The sequence below is a fragment of the Camellia sinensis genome, chromosome 7, assembly GCF_055761805.1.
Source record: "Camellia sinensis isolate YWXY chromosome 7, ASM5576180v1, whole genome shotgun sequence".
Classification (NCBI taxonomy): domain Eukaryota; kingdom Viridiplantae; phylum Streptophyta; class Magnoliopsida; order Ericales; family Theaceae; genus Camellia; species Camellia sinensis.
The window spans coordinates 6,148,459-6,165,909 of NC_138967.1; the positions used below are offsets into that span (position 1 = coordinate 6,148,459).

The 17,451-nt window shown below is 37.3% G+C and overlaps 1 protein-coding gene across 1 annotated transcript; it reads left to right on the forward strand.

Moving 5' to 3' along the window:
• The first annotated feature begins 7,577 nt into the window (after positions 1-7,577).
• Positions 7,578-8,303, forward strand: LOC114289726 (uncharacterized). The gene has a single exon (XM_028233495.2). It carries the CDS (start codon positions 7,578-7,580, stop codon positions 8,301-8,303), a length of 726 nt encoding a protein of 241 aa, XP_028089296.2.
• The last annotated feature ends 9,148 nt before the right edge of the window (positions 8,304-17,451 follow it).

A 17,451-nucleotide genomic window follows, 5' to 3' on the forward strand; every position in this document is an offset into this window, starting at 1 on the left:
CGAGTGGAAGTGGGAGCATGTCACTATGGACTTCGTTGTAGGTCTTCCGAGGACTCAGCGGGGTAGTGATGCTATTTGGGTGGTTGTAGACCGGTTGACTAAGTCGGCGCACTTTATTCCTATGCGCGTGAGAGATTCGGTAGATCATCTTGCCGACTTGTATATTCGGGACATAGTGAGATTGCACGGGGTCCCAGTGACGATCGTCTCAGATAGAGATCCTCGTTTTACTGCCAGGTTGTGGCAGAGTTTGCAGAGTGCCTTAGGCACTAAGTTGACCTTTAGCACGGCTTATCATCCTCAGACTGACGGACAGTCCGAGCGTGCTATTCAGATACTTGAGGATATGCTTCGGGGTTGTGTTCTAGACTTTCGTGGGTCGTGGGAGAGGCACTTGCCGTTGGTGGAGTTTGCCTACAACAACAGTTTCCAGTCTAGTATCGGTATGGCACCATTTGAGGCCTTGTATGGCCGACCGTGTAGATCTCCTGTTTGTTGGGCTGAGGTGGGTGATGCACCTCTGTTGGGTCCGGAGTTAGTGAGGGAAACGACGGAGAAAGTTGAGCTTATCCGTAAGAGGCTTATTACAGCATAGAGTCGTCAGAAATCTTATGCCGACCGTAGGAGGAGACCCTTGGTGTTTGCGGTGGGTGATCATGTCTTTTTGAAGATATCACCTAGATGGGGTTTGATGAGGTTTGGGAAGAGTGGGAAGTTGTCCCCTCGGTTCATTGGTCCGTTTGAGATCCTTGAGAGGATTGGCGAAGCTGCTTATCGTTTAGCTTTACCGCCGCAGCTGTCCGGAGTACATGACGTGTTTCATGTGAGTATGCTTCGGAAGTATGAGCCGGATCCATCACATGTGTTGGATTGGACTGATTTAATGGTTGATGAGGATGTCTCGTATGAGGAGAGACCGATTCGGGTCTTGGATAGGCGGGATCAAGTTTTGCGAGGCAAAACCATCCCTTTGGTGAAAGTTTTGTGGAAATACCACGGAGTGGAGGAAGCCACTTGGGAACGTGAGTTGGAAGTCCGCCAGAAATATCCGGACATGTTTGCTGATTTGTAATCTTATAATTAGATTCTGTTATACTGTTAAACTTAAGAGCTTTTTATATGTCTTAAGTTGTGAAACATTGAGTATGTTTTGGTAAATGGGTGTATTTTGAAACTTGCTTCATTATAGAAGTTTAGTGTAACATTGCATATGTTGATTGCATTGTTAAATGTGTTGTATATATCGTGCAATTGAATATGATATGGAAAGTGCTAATATTGAAAGGAATAATGCATAATAGTGATGCAGGCTGAAATATGTGTTGTTTTATATATATTGTGAGATACCTCTTGATAAAGAGTTGAAGTGACCAGTAATGGGTCAACTTGTTTATTATTGTTCTATAATATCTTTGGGAATTGAGAAAAACCCGTTTTCAAAAAAAAAAAAAAATTTATGCTTAATTTCGGGGACGAAATTCTTTGGAGGGGGGGAGGTTATAGCGACCCCGGTCTTTTCCCATTTGATTATTGTATCCGGACTTAGGTTCCGTAGATTCTGTCATTGTATAATTGTTGTTGTTGTCCCTTATTTTCTCATTTGGAATTATAGGATGTGTTGGGCAGGTTTGTTTCAGGTTGGTTGGGTTTAGAAACCAAGTGTTGCTGTCCAGGTTTTTGGTTCTTCGCTCGAGCGAGGAGTTGTTCGCTCGAGCGAGAGGTGGCGTCTAGTATGGACCTATAGCTTTGCATTCTTGGCTCGAGCGAGCTTTTCTTCGCTCGAGCGAGTTAGTTCGTTCTTCGATCGAGCGATAGATTCTTCGCTCGAGCGTGAGTCTGATTACAGACCTGAGGGTTTGAATTCTTCGCTCGATCGAGTTTTCTTTCGCTCGAGCGAGCTTTTGGGTTGTTGGCTCGAGCAAGGCTTCCTTGGCTCGAGCGTTGCTTTTCTGTGTCTGGTCGCTCGAGCGACCATGTCTTCGCTCGAGCGAGCCTGTCCAGTTTATATACACAGCAGCGGGTTTTGATCAGTCTTTTTCATCATTTTTTGATTCCAAACCCTAGGTCCGACTTCTTTCTCTCCCTACTCACCTTCTTTCTTAGATTTGATCCACTTAGGGTGTGTTTCTACCCTAGATCCTTCATTAAAAAGATAGAGGGAGTCGAGGGCTTTCATTTAATCTGAACATTTGGCGATTTGGAGCACTTTGGTATTTGGGCACTCATCTTTGTCTTCACCATTTGTGTTGTTTTCTTCGAGGTAGGGATTTCCTACTCCATTTTATAGGTTTTGTTCTAAGCTTTGGTATTTTGATATGTTGGGGATACTTCGGTAAATTTTGGGAAAAACCCTAGTTGTATTATTGAATTAATTTGTATAAGTAATTCATGGAATTGAGAAAAGATGGTTAAATTCATGGAATTGGAGAATTCATTGATTAAATAGCGTAATTGGGTAATTGGAATCATTTGTCTATTGAATTGTTGACATAGTTATTTTCAGTTTAGAAATAACTGTTTTAGGCTATCGGTGGAGGATAGTCGTGATTGTTGTAGACATTGCATGTGGATTAGGAGTAACTGAAACTAATCACATTGGTTAAGTCATTAATTTTGACTAAGGCATTGATACAGAAAATACGTGTATTGATTGAGCATTGCATTTGCATACATTGTTTTGTGTGTGGGAGGAGATAGGGGATGTACTCCACGGTTTAGGGGAAGATAGGGGATGAACCTCTAAACCGGATTTTGTTTGGGAAGAGATAGGGGATGGACTCCATTAGCATCACTTTTATGTGTGCTTATTTATATAGAAGTGTTTTATTGATACAGCACTAAAATGTGTATCAATCTGGAAGTATGAAGTGTTTGATTTGAGCTTGAGTCTCATTTGTTTGTTGATATTGGAAGGATGTGAATATGATATATGTGATTCACTGTTGTAAGTTTGGCCAGGTTCTGAGCCATGTTGATAAAATTGGAAAGTAAAACGTATCTTAGACAATAGTGTCATGTGACTGTAAAATGAAGTAATTGAATATTTTGGTTAACCATCTGTTGAATGCTATTGCTTTATTCATTGCTTATATGTGGTTTAGTATATTTCTACTGGGCTGTGGCTCACCCTTTATGGGAACATCATTTACAGGTTCAGGTGATAAACTACCTCCAAGAACTTAGCTTGGGAGGGTTTGGCTTCTGGATTGAAGAAGACTACCTTTAGTTAATAGTTTTTATTTATTAGTACATGTAAACATTCAAGCCTAGGGCTTTTCTTGTATTGAGATTAGAACTCATATTTTTGAATCCAAGTGTTGCCTTGGAAAGATGTAAGCCTATAGGGCATTTTATTCGATGTTACATGTAATGCTTTATTTAGTAATACTCTGATGAATGAATTAATAAATTGTCTTCTTTAAATAATGCATGTCAATGATATATAATGGGTTAATTTGAGGGCGTGACAGAACAGTATACCAGTTTTTGCCTCAATATCGGGTGCAAAGATTCTCTTAGTGCTTGAGCAGAAGCTCCAATCCTAAACAGCCCCTAACTACTAATAAAACCCAATGTGTGGTTGATGGGTAAAATGGGAACCACAAAAGTCAAACAGCCATTTTTGTTGATGTGCTTGCTTTATACCCAGGTTTTGGTCCTGTAGGTGGTATTATTATAATTATAATATAGTTATTTACCTATATATTATATTAATATTATAGTATAAAACTATGTTATATAATATATCAAAATGTTGTCCAATTTCTTCTCCTCCTCTTGGTTTCATTTGAGAGCTAGATTTAACGTTTGCTTCGAGTCCGGATGAGAAACTAGAGAGAGAAAGTAGACCACGAGAGAGAGAGAGAGAGAGAGAGGGTCATACATGTCTGAGCCCGCACTTTTTGTGATCTATTCATCTTCTCTCTATTTGTCCTAAAAAGTCTCAGATCACTAGATTTTCCTCTGAAATTTACATAGACCCACATACATATACCTCCAGATTTTGTAGCCTGAGGTACAGATCTCCGATCTCACTTTTCTCCACCTTCAAATCTTGTATTTATGTATGTTTATTCACTGTTCTAGGTGTATGTTCATGTATAGAGCTCAATTTAAACCTTTTGCTTCATCATTTCTTAATTTTCTGTTAGATTTCTAGGTTTATGGTAATTTTGAGCTCTATTCCAGCCATCAAAGACGCGTTTTTTTGAAGTCATTTCCGAAACATACTTTGAACATAGGATCAGTGGGTCTGGTTTGGCCGACTGACTCTGGACCAAAATGAACTTGTTGACAGATTGTGAGAGCATGGCCTCAATTGGTATTTGATATGAAGACCATCACCATCTATTTTTATGTCTTCTCTTATTATATGATGTGTTAATGCTGTAATAGTGCTACATTTTGTTTCTACCTTAAACTCAGGTTTTTTGACAGGAGCACATATTGGAAATTTGGGTAGTTGGTTTAGAAAACAGTCTAATATTGTGATGTCAGGTTATGTTGTTAATAGATATACTCAATTTTGTACTTTAGAATGATATAATTCCATTTTAATCTTTGACTGCATTGTTCAAAGGTATATCAGTAATTTCATATCTTGTATATGGAAGTTAAATTCTATTCCACCTGTTTCCTCGTTGTTTCCTCGTGCAACTTCTGTATCTAAATCTAATGAATTCCAATTAATTTGACTGCCATGCAGGCCCCTTACTACTGTCAGCAGCCTGAGTTTTGATTACTTGCAAAACCATTGATTGACAATTTAGATGGGAAATCTCTGTATAACAAAATTGAATACAGGCTAGCCAGTACTTTCTCTGTATCCATGATAGCCCCCTTGGTCTTGGACTCTCTTATATTCTTGGAACCTTATCAGCATAGAAGTCTTAAAATTTTGCTGTTCCAAATTATTTTGTCTGTGATTTTCTTTTCTATTAGGGAGTGAAGGATAATACTAGTTGACTTTCGTTTATTATATTTTTTAATTTATGTTTGCATGGCTATCATATACATACAACTCAGTCATATTGAGTTCATTGAGACTGTGCTTTCTTCTTTCTTCTTTTTTTTTCATTTAATTTAATTTAATTTAATTATTTATTTTTAAGCATATGTTGGCGCATTGTATTGGAAGTTCGGATGTAAATGGACCAAACTCATTGTTTGGTTTATAACGCTAAAACCGTTTTTGAGCTTTTTATTTTTTGTCAAGTGATTATTTTATGCTTCATTTATTATTTCAATGGGAGTTATTATTTTATATGTTAGTTATTTTATATTTATTATAGGTATTTGAATGGAAGTTGGATATTAATTGAATAAGAAACTGAATTAATGTTTCATTTTTGTTGTTTGAATGAGAGTTAATATTTTATATGTCAGTATTACTACAGGTATTTTTTTAATTCAATCAAATAAAAATTAGTACAATTTAAAAAAAAAAAAAAGGGGATATGACGGCGTTTCTACAAACGCCTTCTAAACTGTCATATTTTTTGAAAACAGATACCACGGCGTTCTAACAATGTCGCTAAATATTGTTGGTGACGTCAGCAAGTCTATAGTGGGACATTTGGCGGCGTTTATTAAAACGCCTCCTATACTAATATCACGGCGTTTTTAAAACGTCGCAAAGATACAGCGACGGCCGCAGCTTCGACGTTTGGTACTAAACGCCACTAAAGGAATTAGCGGCGTTTTTGATAGATATAGCGGCGTTTTTTAAACGCCACTAAAAGTCCAATTTCCAGCAGTGATTGTTATGGGTTTCAATATCACCATTTGGTAGGAATAATCAAATTGTGGATGCTAAATCACAACTTTAGGTATCAATAACATAAAAAATGTACGCAGTGTTACCATCACATATAGAGAATTTACACCAAAATCAACCTTACATATCCATTACAGTAAATTTTGGTCTCTAAAAGTGAAAATTTTGTTGAAAAAAATATTTAGGGATCAATTTTTATCGTTACGAGAATAGTCGCTAAAAAATCGTTCTGAAAAGTCCAAAACAAGGTTTTTAGCGACAAAATATTGAAAATGTCATTAATAAATAGATTTTTAGGGACAAAATAATTTAGTCTCAATATAGTTTATTTTTGGAGACAAAAAATTTGGTCTCAAAAAGATAATAATTCATTACTAACGTCTAATTTTTATTGCTAAAAATATAATAACGGCACTTTTCTTAACAAAATATTTGGTCTCTAAAAAATAATTTTATCCCTAAATTTTAGTCTTTAGAACATTAATTTTTTGTAGTGATCAATAACATATAAAGTGAAAACTATATAAATAAAGAAATGGAAGGTGAAGGTTATTGTATTTTGAATAATTGCTTTTGCTTCTAACAATGGAATAGATTCCTAAATTAGAAAGTTTTTCTTTAAGTTAAATGAGTTTTTGACTGCTTTAGAGCTCAGAATACCCATTTAGACATCTTATATATTCCGTTTATATTGGATTTGAGATTTAAATAGGAATTTGTGGAGATAAAGGAAAAGAGATGATAAATGGAAAAAATGACAAAAAATTATATAAATTCATGATCTAAACATAGTCAAAGTGAATCAATATTATGCTATGATACTTATAGCACTTTTTCATTTACTTTATTGATGTCCGATGTAAGATTTCACCTTGATTCTTATTCAATAAAATTTATTTCGATAAAAAAAATAAATAAATCAGTGAGTTCCTATGTCTAGTGCCAATTGTGATTTTGTTCACACAACAAAACACACTCTTTTAGGCCCAATTGCTCTCCCTCATAGTTCATGCTTATTAGCATATTATAAAAGCACTAATCAGAAGAAGAGGTTATAATAACTACATCGAGAACACTTTTGTTCTTGCTTTTATTCTAATAAATGTTTCTCTCCTATTCAACTGGATATTTAGATCAATTTTTATGAGAGAGCTAATGGGTCTCAAGGCATCAGAATCTACTATAAAAATCCATTGGCCTCCTCACCAAAACTAGAGAGAAATCAAACCTTTCACTGCAAGAAATCAGCTTTTTAGGAATAAATATAATCCGTTCCTAAAAGTGTAATAATTGTTGAGAAAAACTTTAACCAACTAATTTTCTCTGTTTGAGCCAGCCCGGCAGTCGCGGGATGAGGTAAAACTTCGAAATCTAGTTTCTGACACAGACTGTGATGCCATCCTTTCCATATCGGTTGCGTTGCTGGAAGGACATGACACTTTGGTGTGGCACCATGATTCCAAGGGTTGCTACTCAGTGAAATCGGGGTACCAAAAGGCGGTGAAGCAAGCGCATGCACGGACAAATTTACCTGGATCTTTCGTAGACTGGTCTGCGAAAGAGTGGAAGATTGCTTGGAATTTGAATCTGCCTCCAAAACTTAAACACTTTGTATGGAGGATGTATCATAACGCATTGGCAACAAAGCAAAATTTATGGCGTAGGCGGTGTGCCCATTCTGCCGATTGCCCATCTCTGTCTAACAGCGGCGGAGTCTGTAGAACACCTTTTCTTCGGATGTGAGTGGGCTAAGAGAGTTTGGTTTGACAGTGGGTTGGGCTTCAGATGTGATGAGCTTGACATGGGAATAATTTGGTCTTGGTTTGGCAAGCTTTTTGCATCCTTAGGCACCGCTAGTGAGGGTCGATCAGTGCTCTGCTCCATGATTTGGGTGGCCTGGAGTATTTGGAAGGTACGAAATGAGCATCTCTTTAATCACTACATTGTGGATCCTATTGAGGTGATTGCCAAGGCCAAACAAGAGGAAGCGGTTTTCTTGGCAGCTTGTGAGGTGGACTCTGCCTTCGTGGAAACAATAGCTGGGGCACAGTCTTCAGGGCCTCAGTGGGTTCCTCCTCCGAGAGGGATCTGGAAAATTAACTGTGATGCGGCAACTGATCTGAGTAGAGGGAGGGGGGCTGTTGCAGTGCTTCTTCGCGATGAGAAGGGCAATCTGCTGGATGGTATTGCTGCAAAAATTCGGTTGACAATAGTAGTACAAGGAGAAACAATTGCAGTTTGTCTTGCATGCGCCATGGCCCGTGCTCTTCAATGTGTCGCAGTAGAGATTAAGAGTGATAGCAAAACTGTCATTCAACTTTGTGTTTCAGAGGGGGTCCCTCCGTGGGAAATTTGTGCTGTTATACAAGACATTCGGTCACTAGCCCATAGTGGGGGTCAGACGTTCAAATGGTCCCCCAGAGTTCGAAACAGAGCTGCACATTGGGTGGCTACAGCTTGTCTACATGATTATTTGCCTGTTCATTGGGTGTCCCAGCCTCTTATGGCTTTTGTTGGGTGCGTTTAGCTCAATTCTCTATGGTTGATGCTTTTCTCGATAAAAAAAAAAAAAAAAGAGTTTATCCCAAGTGGCCCGTCCAGAAAAATAAAAAAATGACTTTTAGAGACAAAATTTTGCATTTGTCACTATAAATAGATTTTTAGAGACCAAAATATGTTGTTGCAAAAAGTTTTGATTTTGAGATAACCAAAATTTGTCTCTAAAGGTCTTATCACAGTCTAGAGCAAAAGAAGTAGTTATGGAGAAAAAAAAATTAATTTTTGAGACAACATGAATTGGTCTCTAAAAGTTTTAGTTTTTGGGACAAATGAAAGTGGTGTGTAAAGGTTATACTTTTTTTGAGACAACTAAAATTGGTCTCTAAAAGTTTGATATTTTATTTATTTATTTATTTTTTTTGTAACAATTATTTTAAAAATACTAGTTTGAACATCAACTTATATTCATTTCTTGATTTCTCAACAACCAAATAGAAAATATCAAACATCACCTGACCATCTGTTCATCTCCAAATTAAAATTCAACTACACGGGAAAAAAAAAATGCTCATCACATTCAAAGAGGCTTAATCAAAATATATTTCAATAACAAACAAATACCATGCTCTGATTCATTAGTATGTAATATCTTGATTGTATATCATAAACTGACAGAGATTTCAAAAGTATTATTTTTAGTTTATAAGGCTAGTGCCATAAGCATTGTTTGTATCATTCAACTATTCAATGAACAGATTGTAATTGAAGTTATAGCTACCTACATAACAAAACAACTCAACTCATTGCATCTTTTTCCCAAGGGCTTCGTTGAAATGGTATTCAAAATCTAGTAGAGAGCTCCCAAGTTTCAAATCGATACAAGTTTGCAAAACCTGCATAAAAAAAAGGTCAAACTCTCAAATACATTACCAATTCAAGAGTTAACAAAGATTAAACTAAAATCGAACCTTGTGTTAGGCACAAAAAAGCAATTACTAATAATTAATCATTTAACCACTCTTCTTACAAAAAAAAAAAAACAAAAAAACAAAAAACACTATCACTCCTTCAAACTCACTGTTTTTTTTTTTTTTTTTTTTTGGGATATAAATCAGCACTACAAGAAAAAGCACATTTGGCGACTAAATTTTTAGTCGCCAAAAGTCCTTTTTTAGTCGCCAAAAGTCGAATTTTCACTTTTCCTGACTAAATATTTTAGTCGCCGATTTCGTCGTGAATACATGGTTGCCGGAGGTATTGGCGACTAAAAATGTTTTAGTCGGCAAAAAACAGGTCTTCAGCGACCAAAGCTTTTGTCGCCAATAGTCAATTGCATTTTTGAAAATTATACATTTAGCGACTAATCTTTTGGTCGCCAATAGTGAATTATTATTTTTTATTTATATATTTGCCGACTAAGCTTTTCGTCGCCAATAGTCAATCTTTTGGCGACAACATATTTTAGTCACCAAAAGCATATTTTAGAAAAAAAAAAATTACCCTTTGCTGTTGCAAAGTTTCGAACCACCAACCTCTCACATTCTAAACCTTTAACAACACACTCTCCCCACTATGCCAATACAACATCACATGAATATAAATGCAACATATATTATTTATATAGTATATTGACCGATATTAATACAAAACTATATATATAAAAATAATTATTTTTATTTAATATAATTTATGTAAAAAATAAATTATTTACTAAAAAAAAATTGAGGCCACTTTTGGTGACTAAATCCATTATTTAGTCGCCAATTCTATAATTTTGGGCTACTAATTATTTTTTAGTCGCTAAAAAAATAAGTTCTGCCTAAAAATAACCAGTTTTGGCAACTAAACCTATTTTTAGTCGCCAAAAACGTCTCCTTTTGGATACTAAACTGAATTTTAGTCGCCAATTGCCTGTTTTTAGCTACTAAATTTTTTTTAGTAGCCAAAAAGCTTTACTTTCAGCGACCAAACTGTTTTTAGTCGCCAAAACACGTATAATCGGCGACCAAACTGTTTTTTAGTCGCCAAAACCGTCACTTTTGGCTACTAAATTATTTTAGTCGCCAAAAACCGTCACTTTTGGCTACAAAAAAACCTTTAGTCGCTAAAACCCATATAATCGGCGACTAAATTGATTTTTGGTCACCAATAACTACACATTTGGCTACTAAATTGTTTTAGTCGCCAAAAGTAAAGACTTTTGGCTACTAAGTCCATTTTAGTCGCTGAAAGTGCTACTTTCAGCGACGAAATTTTTTTTTTAGTCGCCATTTGTGCTTTTTGTTGTAGTGCAGATTCATTTATATGAGTTTAAATTTGCACTTTACATCACTGAATTGGGGCGAAGTTCAAAGCTCCAACCTCTCTATTTTTTGGGATAAATCAAAGATGCAAATTAAAGGAAGAAAAAAAAAACTTCATTGAAAAAACAAAAACTAGCTAGGGATTTGGAATGTTGTGAGGGGTAGAGAGTGGGATATATATGAAAAAAATAAAAAATAAAACAAAAATAAAAATGGGAAAAGCTTCACCGTATGGTCGTCCACTAACCTTACAAATCTGAATAAGCATTTGCATGCCTTGATTTTTTAGCTTGGCCAATTAGAGGCTTCGTGACTTCTTACATCCTCTCTTACCCTTGGATGTGCCTGCTAGAAACGATGAAAAAGTATCATATTAATATATAGATTGAAAAGAAGAGGCCACCAACCAAAACAAAACATAAACTTCAAATATTTACAAACCATCAATGTTGTAATGTGTGCTAGAAGTATCTGAGTGTGAAACTTGTGACATAACTGTTGGAACAATCTTCTGTGTAAAATAAATAAGTTAAAACCAAAACAAACAAATAAAATAAATTACTTACAGAATTTATTTATCGAACCGAATAAATACAAAAATAGATCAAGTCGAGTGTGTGGCACTCTATCCTTAAGGTAGATTGTCCCTGCTTCGGTGCTTATGAATAATTAGCGTCTATCTCCCTGGATACAATGATCTTTCACAAATTGTAGTAGCACTCCAAACAATCTATACAGCGAACAAAACCTGTGTTCTATATTCTCAGAATTTTTTCCTAAAATAATATGTAGAATATATATGCAAGAGAGCACAAAGGAAGGCAAGGAAAACAGATTTTTGGAGTTCAACAAATGCTGGAACAGATCTGGTATTTATAGACCCGAACAGGTCTGAATTCAAACCGAACAAATGTAGTTTCAAATGAACCTGTGTAGTTCAAATTTTGAATAGATAACTGCAGCAGTTTCATACATGTTTACAACTACTGGGCAGTTTGAATCTGTCTTGGAAAAGCTGAATCTATTTGGTCTTTTTGAACCTGCTGGACTGCTGGAACTTGGACTGAAGGAGGAATTGTTTTGATAGAAAATTGAATTCAAATTTGACACAGAATTTGAATTAATTTCATTTAGAAAAATTAATTTTCCTGCAAGTATTTTTTTTAAAAATTTAAAATAAATTTTGTTCAAAAAATTAATAGTAGAACTGACCCAACCCATACACGAGCTTGGACGGCCAGCGGCATGCACGCGCGTGTGGTGGTTTGAGCTAAGGTTCACTTTATCCATAACTCTTCTCTTCTACAAACTTGGGGTGCCCCTTGGGGCCTAACCCAAGTGTTGCCATCTAGAACTTATATACACACATAAGTTCACTTCAAGTTTCAATGTGGGACAACCATTACATGGGAACCCACATTTTACTTCTTTAATTGTCCATTCCACGAACCCGAAAATGACGTCAACTTCTCATCCACTCATAAATGGTTTTGACGAACCGTTTTTACTGTGTGACTTCCCACACGGCAAGGAACACATTACCTCTTTAGACCCATCCCAAAAGACGTTTGGGACCCACTCAAATTTGGGCTCAAAGTTAGCCCAAAATAAGCCTATATAATCATATTTTTCCAACAATCCCCCACATGAATGGAATTTTCTAGAGAGAAAATGCAATAACATGATCTAATTACAGAGAATACAGAAACTGAAAATATTCTGCAAATGATAGGTAGCTTTTGGCTTTGAACCTTCCCTTATGAGACACTATTAGATTTACTAGTTGACTAATGAATATGATTTCTTAAACTGTTCAGCCATTTGTGTAAACCAAGACAATAAAACTCACACAGTATATTACCAGACATAGTTTAGTTCTTATTATTGTGTTTATTTTGGCCCTGAACAACCTGGTCTTTCATGAGTACTTTAGAGAATTGTAGCCTTTTAAAAATATCATAGAATCGTCCCAATTCACACTTATATACGTGATTCTTATGAAGATTATCCTGCCATACTCAACTAGGTATTCCTAAATATAATAATCATTTAAAGTATTACTTAACCTAAAACGCTGCAGACATCACTATTTCATCATAGAAATGGATAGGAGTTTGACTCCCTACTGATCCTTATGAGCCATACACAACTCGGTTGCTCCTTTGAACTTAGATCTTGGGATCTCTAGCCAACTAAGTTGGGTTGTGTAGACGTGCTCCCGGGAACTCTCCGATATCCGTACTCGCGAGGGGGGCGCGAATCTCGTTTTGTTCTGAGCTACTACAGTTTGGACTCAATGTCACAGTTCTGAATCTAATCTTGCAAAGTGCAATGCAAGACCGGTAAATCACCAAAGAGTCCAAATCCGGCAAATCATTTTGGAAAACTGATTTTTTGTAAAGAAGTGCCAAACATGGACTGCTTTACCAGATACAGAGTCGGCGCCTAAATATTTTATATTGGAGGAATTTAGGAAACCCTGACTCGTGCCTAAGGACACGTGTCCGTCATCACCAAAGTTGCCTCGGCTCAGGAACTTGGGTACGAGAGGGAAAGGTCATACAATGAGCACCCCCACTCCCTGATCAAAGATCGGCCTGTACTAAGCATGATATCTTGTTTTTGAAAACACGTGCTCTTATTCCGGTTATTAAATTTACTATGTGATGCACACAGCAAACAAGTATAGACTAGATTGCCTGAGTTGGAACAAAACATCGCATGTTCGCTTGTGAAAATAATTTGAAATTTGCTACTCGCAAGTAGGCTAAATCGGGGATTTGATGAATTGTTCCAATTCAAGCAATCCAACCTTCACCCACAGGCATTCAGGCAGTTAAACACTTAAGCAGTTAGCCTCATGGCAAGCATGCTATACATGACAATTAATAACACACATGTAGTATACTAAAGCGTAAACACTCACAGTGTACTCCGAGCCAAAATAGAGAACTATTTAAAAATCAATGCATGATCCTAGTTCATGTTAAGATGGCTAATGCAACACATGCGAAAATGTAACTAGAAATAGGCTTGGCGATTCTAAGATGTTGTGTGAGATGCAACTTGATAACACGCTGTTGAACACGTATTCAAGTAATGTATTGAAAGTACAATGCGGTTAGTATGATGCGCCGAGCTTGGTGCATGCAATACAGATGAATGGATGCACGCATGCAAAGTATAAGGTATGCTAATTGAAAATGCCCTAAAATTAACCATCGAAAGCGGTTAAGTAAAAAGGAGAGAGACGTGGGGTTGGAAGGCATGCACACACGTACGCACACTTATTACAAAATTCGCCCTCTCGACAGAGGATTTGAATGAATACGCTAAGCTAGCTATGCTAAGCTAACTAACTAATCTAATTAAGCTAATTAAACTAATTATTACACAACAAATTGAATAACTAGCTACAACTAATTATTACAAAACTTTAACTAATTAACAAATTAACTAATTAATTACAAATTAGAGCTAACTAACAAGAAAAACAATAAACAATGCTGCCTCAGCTCTGCTTGGAAAGTTGAACAATGCATGCTCGATTCTCGTTCTGAAAGCTCTCTAAATGCTCTTTAGAGGCTCTGTCTGCAGGGTGTCCTTGAGAACTTGCTGCTGGATCTTACCAAAACCATGCTGGGGAATGCACTAGTGGCCTGCCAACCATGAGGAGCTTCTGCCGACCACCCAGCCGGCCAAGAGTGCACACTGCCGGCCAAGGATGAGGGGGTGTCGGCCGAGGATGAGAGGCTACCGGCCACTAGTGTGCTGTGACACCAAGCTGCAACAGAGCACAAAACAGAGGAAATGGAGGGTCTCCCGAGAATATGTACGCACTATGCCACCCCATATCACCTCAAAACATCAAGGGAGAGGCATAATCAGATCCAAGACCATCAATCACGCACCTCGATGCATGATGGCCAAAGATCCAACTTGTGCAAATCAATGTAAAATGAATGCACAAATAAACATATAAAGCCTAAAACTCTATCATATGTCATCAAGAGCGTAGGTGATCGAGAATTGAGGCACGTTTCATCACTTGAAGTATGAAACATCCCTGGTTTCTCGTGCTCGGATTAATACTTAATCCAAACAACAATACAACACAAGCATGGCAAACATGCAATATGACCTAATATGCAAACATGCAACTACATGGCATACTCAATGCAATGTAATATGATTAACTTAACAAAGCTAATGGCATGCACAATGCTAATGCATACAACAACTAGCATGCACAATGCGAATGTCAATTAGCATGCTCAATGCAATGGTGGTATACTCAATGCAATGAACTACAAGGCATACACAATGTTATGTAGGATGGCATACTACATGTAATGAACAATATGGCATACTCAATACAATATACATAGCATATTCAATGGACTTAAACCAAACAGGTAGACCTCAGTCATGCCCCAAATCAGTGGCCATAATGTTAAAAAGATGGTATGAAAAACATGAAAAGGCAAGGCAAACATGCATGCCAATAGGCTCAAGGATCAAAACACAAAGGTGTGACTCTTAAGCACACTTAAAGAGTGACAAGCATGGATATGTGATAGCATCATAAGTTCTGAAAACATGCATGGAATGGTGCCAAACCACCCTAGCAAGACAAACAAAGCATGCAAGAAAGCTCAAAGCTTGAAACTAGCAAAGGGACTTAAGCCATGGCTATACAAAGCAAACCTCAAAGGGGGAAGGGAATCCAAAATAGTCCTAAGGCAGGTCAAGGTGAGACTAAAAACATGCTTGAACCTAGCCAATACAAGCTAGAACAAAAGGCCATAAAACATAAAGCATGCAAGGCTACAAAAGGGGGGGTACACTACACCCATTAAAACCAAACATGGCATGACTTGGACAATATAAAATAGAGTTACATCATGTCAAAATAAGCCCAAAAAAAAAAAACATACTGTGATGGCATCCCAAAGACCTAAGCATAGAGGCATGCACAATTATCCATTCATGAGGCATAAAACACCAACTCTTCAAGGCATTGAAAGCATGACAAAGACAAGTGTATAACCATGAAATATGCACTGATATAACACTCCAAATGATGCCAAAGCATGAAAACATCACAAGTTAAGCATGCAAGCTCCCTTAAAACTCAAGGCTAGTCAAAGCATTTGCTCTATAACTATACTAAACATGAGTGATATGACCATGGAAGCCCAAAAAAGTCCTAGAACAACCCAAAATATGAATAAAATCATGGTAGAGCAAAGCCAAAATATGCTAGAATGATGAGTCAAAACATCATGCATACAAGGCTAGTAAGCAAGATTTGCACTACAAGTACATGAGCCACTCAAGAGACAACCAAACCAGCTTTAGACAGAGTTATGAGATGTCAAATTATGATAAAAAACGCACTGAAATGGGGCCAATACATGCTAGCAAGACATGCTACTTTGATGAGCCATAAATAGGATTACACTACACATACAAGATGCATGCACAAGGTGACCAAAACAGCCATGGAAAGAGTTAAGGAAGGCTTTAAAAGTCACAAAAGGTGCCTGAACTAAGCCTTAAAAGTGTAGGGATACATGCTTCTTTGATAGGCCAATAACTCAAGCAAACAAAACAAAAAGAGAGGGGTTCACCCCCCTCTGATTTTAGGCCTCAAAACCACATGCCTACTACTGAAAATCCACTAGATTTCAGTGGCTAAAAGACCAAACAAAGACTAACTTAAAGGCCTTAAAGCATGGCACAAAACAAGGCCAAACAAGGCATACAAGGGGGTAGAACACCCTAAACACCAAAGAGGCCTTAAACAAACACCAAAAGCACTTAAATACAGAACTTTTTTCAGTTGAAATTAAGGCCTAAAACAATATGCAAGGATGGCCAAAATGAGATACAAACAAATGCTAAAAAAGGGAATATACTCACCCTTGAAGCTCAGCTTCAAAACCAGCAACCTCAGGGGCCAAAAACCAACTTTTAGAGCTCAAATAACACTCCCAAGAACCTCAGCTCAAAGGTGGTAGTGTGTCTCTATGTGTTGTAGTGCAAAAGTGAGAGGAAAAGGGACTTTAAGGCACAAACAAACACTATATATATATAGAGAGAGAGAGAAAGAGAGAGAGAGAGAGAGAGAGAGAGAGAGAGAGAGAGAGAAATATATATAGAGAGAGAGATACAACTCTTCAAAATGTGCTCCAACCTCTGTAAGGGAGGGAGAGCTTCTCTTTATATAAAGGAATGCAAAGCCAAGCTTGTTGAACAAGTTTGGAAAGAGGCTCATCCCTCCATACACGTGTATGGAAGAGAGATGAGTAAAACCAGTTGGCTCAAAAGATCTAGCGTGAAATCTGCTGAGACAAAGGGTTCTGCCGACCATCATAGGTGGCCGGCAGTGCCTCATTGATGGCCGGCAAGCATCATCAGTAGCAGGCAGGAAAAAGTGCATGGCCGGCAGTGCCAAACAATGGCCAGCAGTGCCCTATGAGAATCATGCTGAAAGGGCCAACACATGGTCCAAAAATGGGGCAGAAATGATACAGGGTTTGAAAACTCAAACCTGTGACGTTCCGCCGCGAAAGTCGAGTACTCGACGAGGAATCGAACTTGTGGTTAGATGTACCTGCAAGCACAACCAAGTCTTGAGGACAATAAAAAATGGGGTGTCTACAGGTTGCTGTGTGATAACTCTTATTTAATAGGTTTATGCCTCATTCCCCTCAATGAATTCTTAACTAACTCTCTTGCTAACCCTTTGGTTAGTAGATCCACTATATTGTCTTTAGACTTCACATATTCAATGGAAACAATTCCATTAGAGAGTAGTTGTTTCACGGTGTTATGTCGACGACGAATGTATTGTGACTTACCGTTATA

Bases quoted from the DNA above. Each gene is read 5' to 3' on its own strand.
- LOC114289726 (XM_028233495.2), top strand. From the start codon at position 7,578: ATGGGAATAATTTGGTCTTGGTTTGGCAAGCTTTTTGCATCCTTAGGC.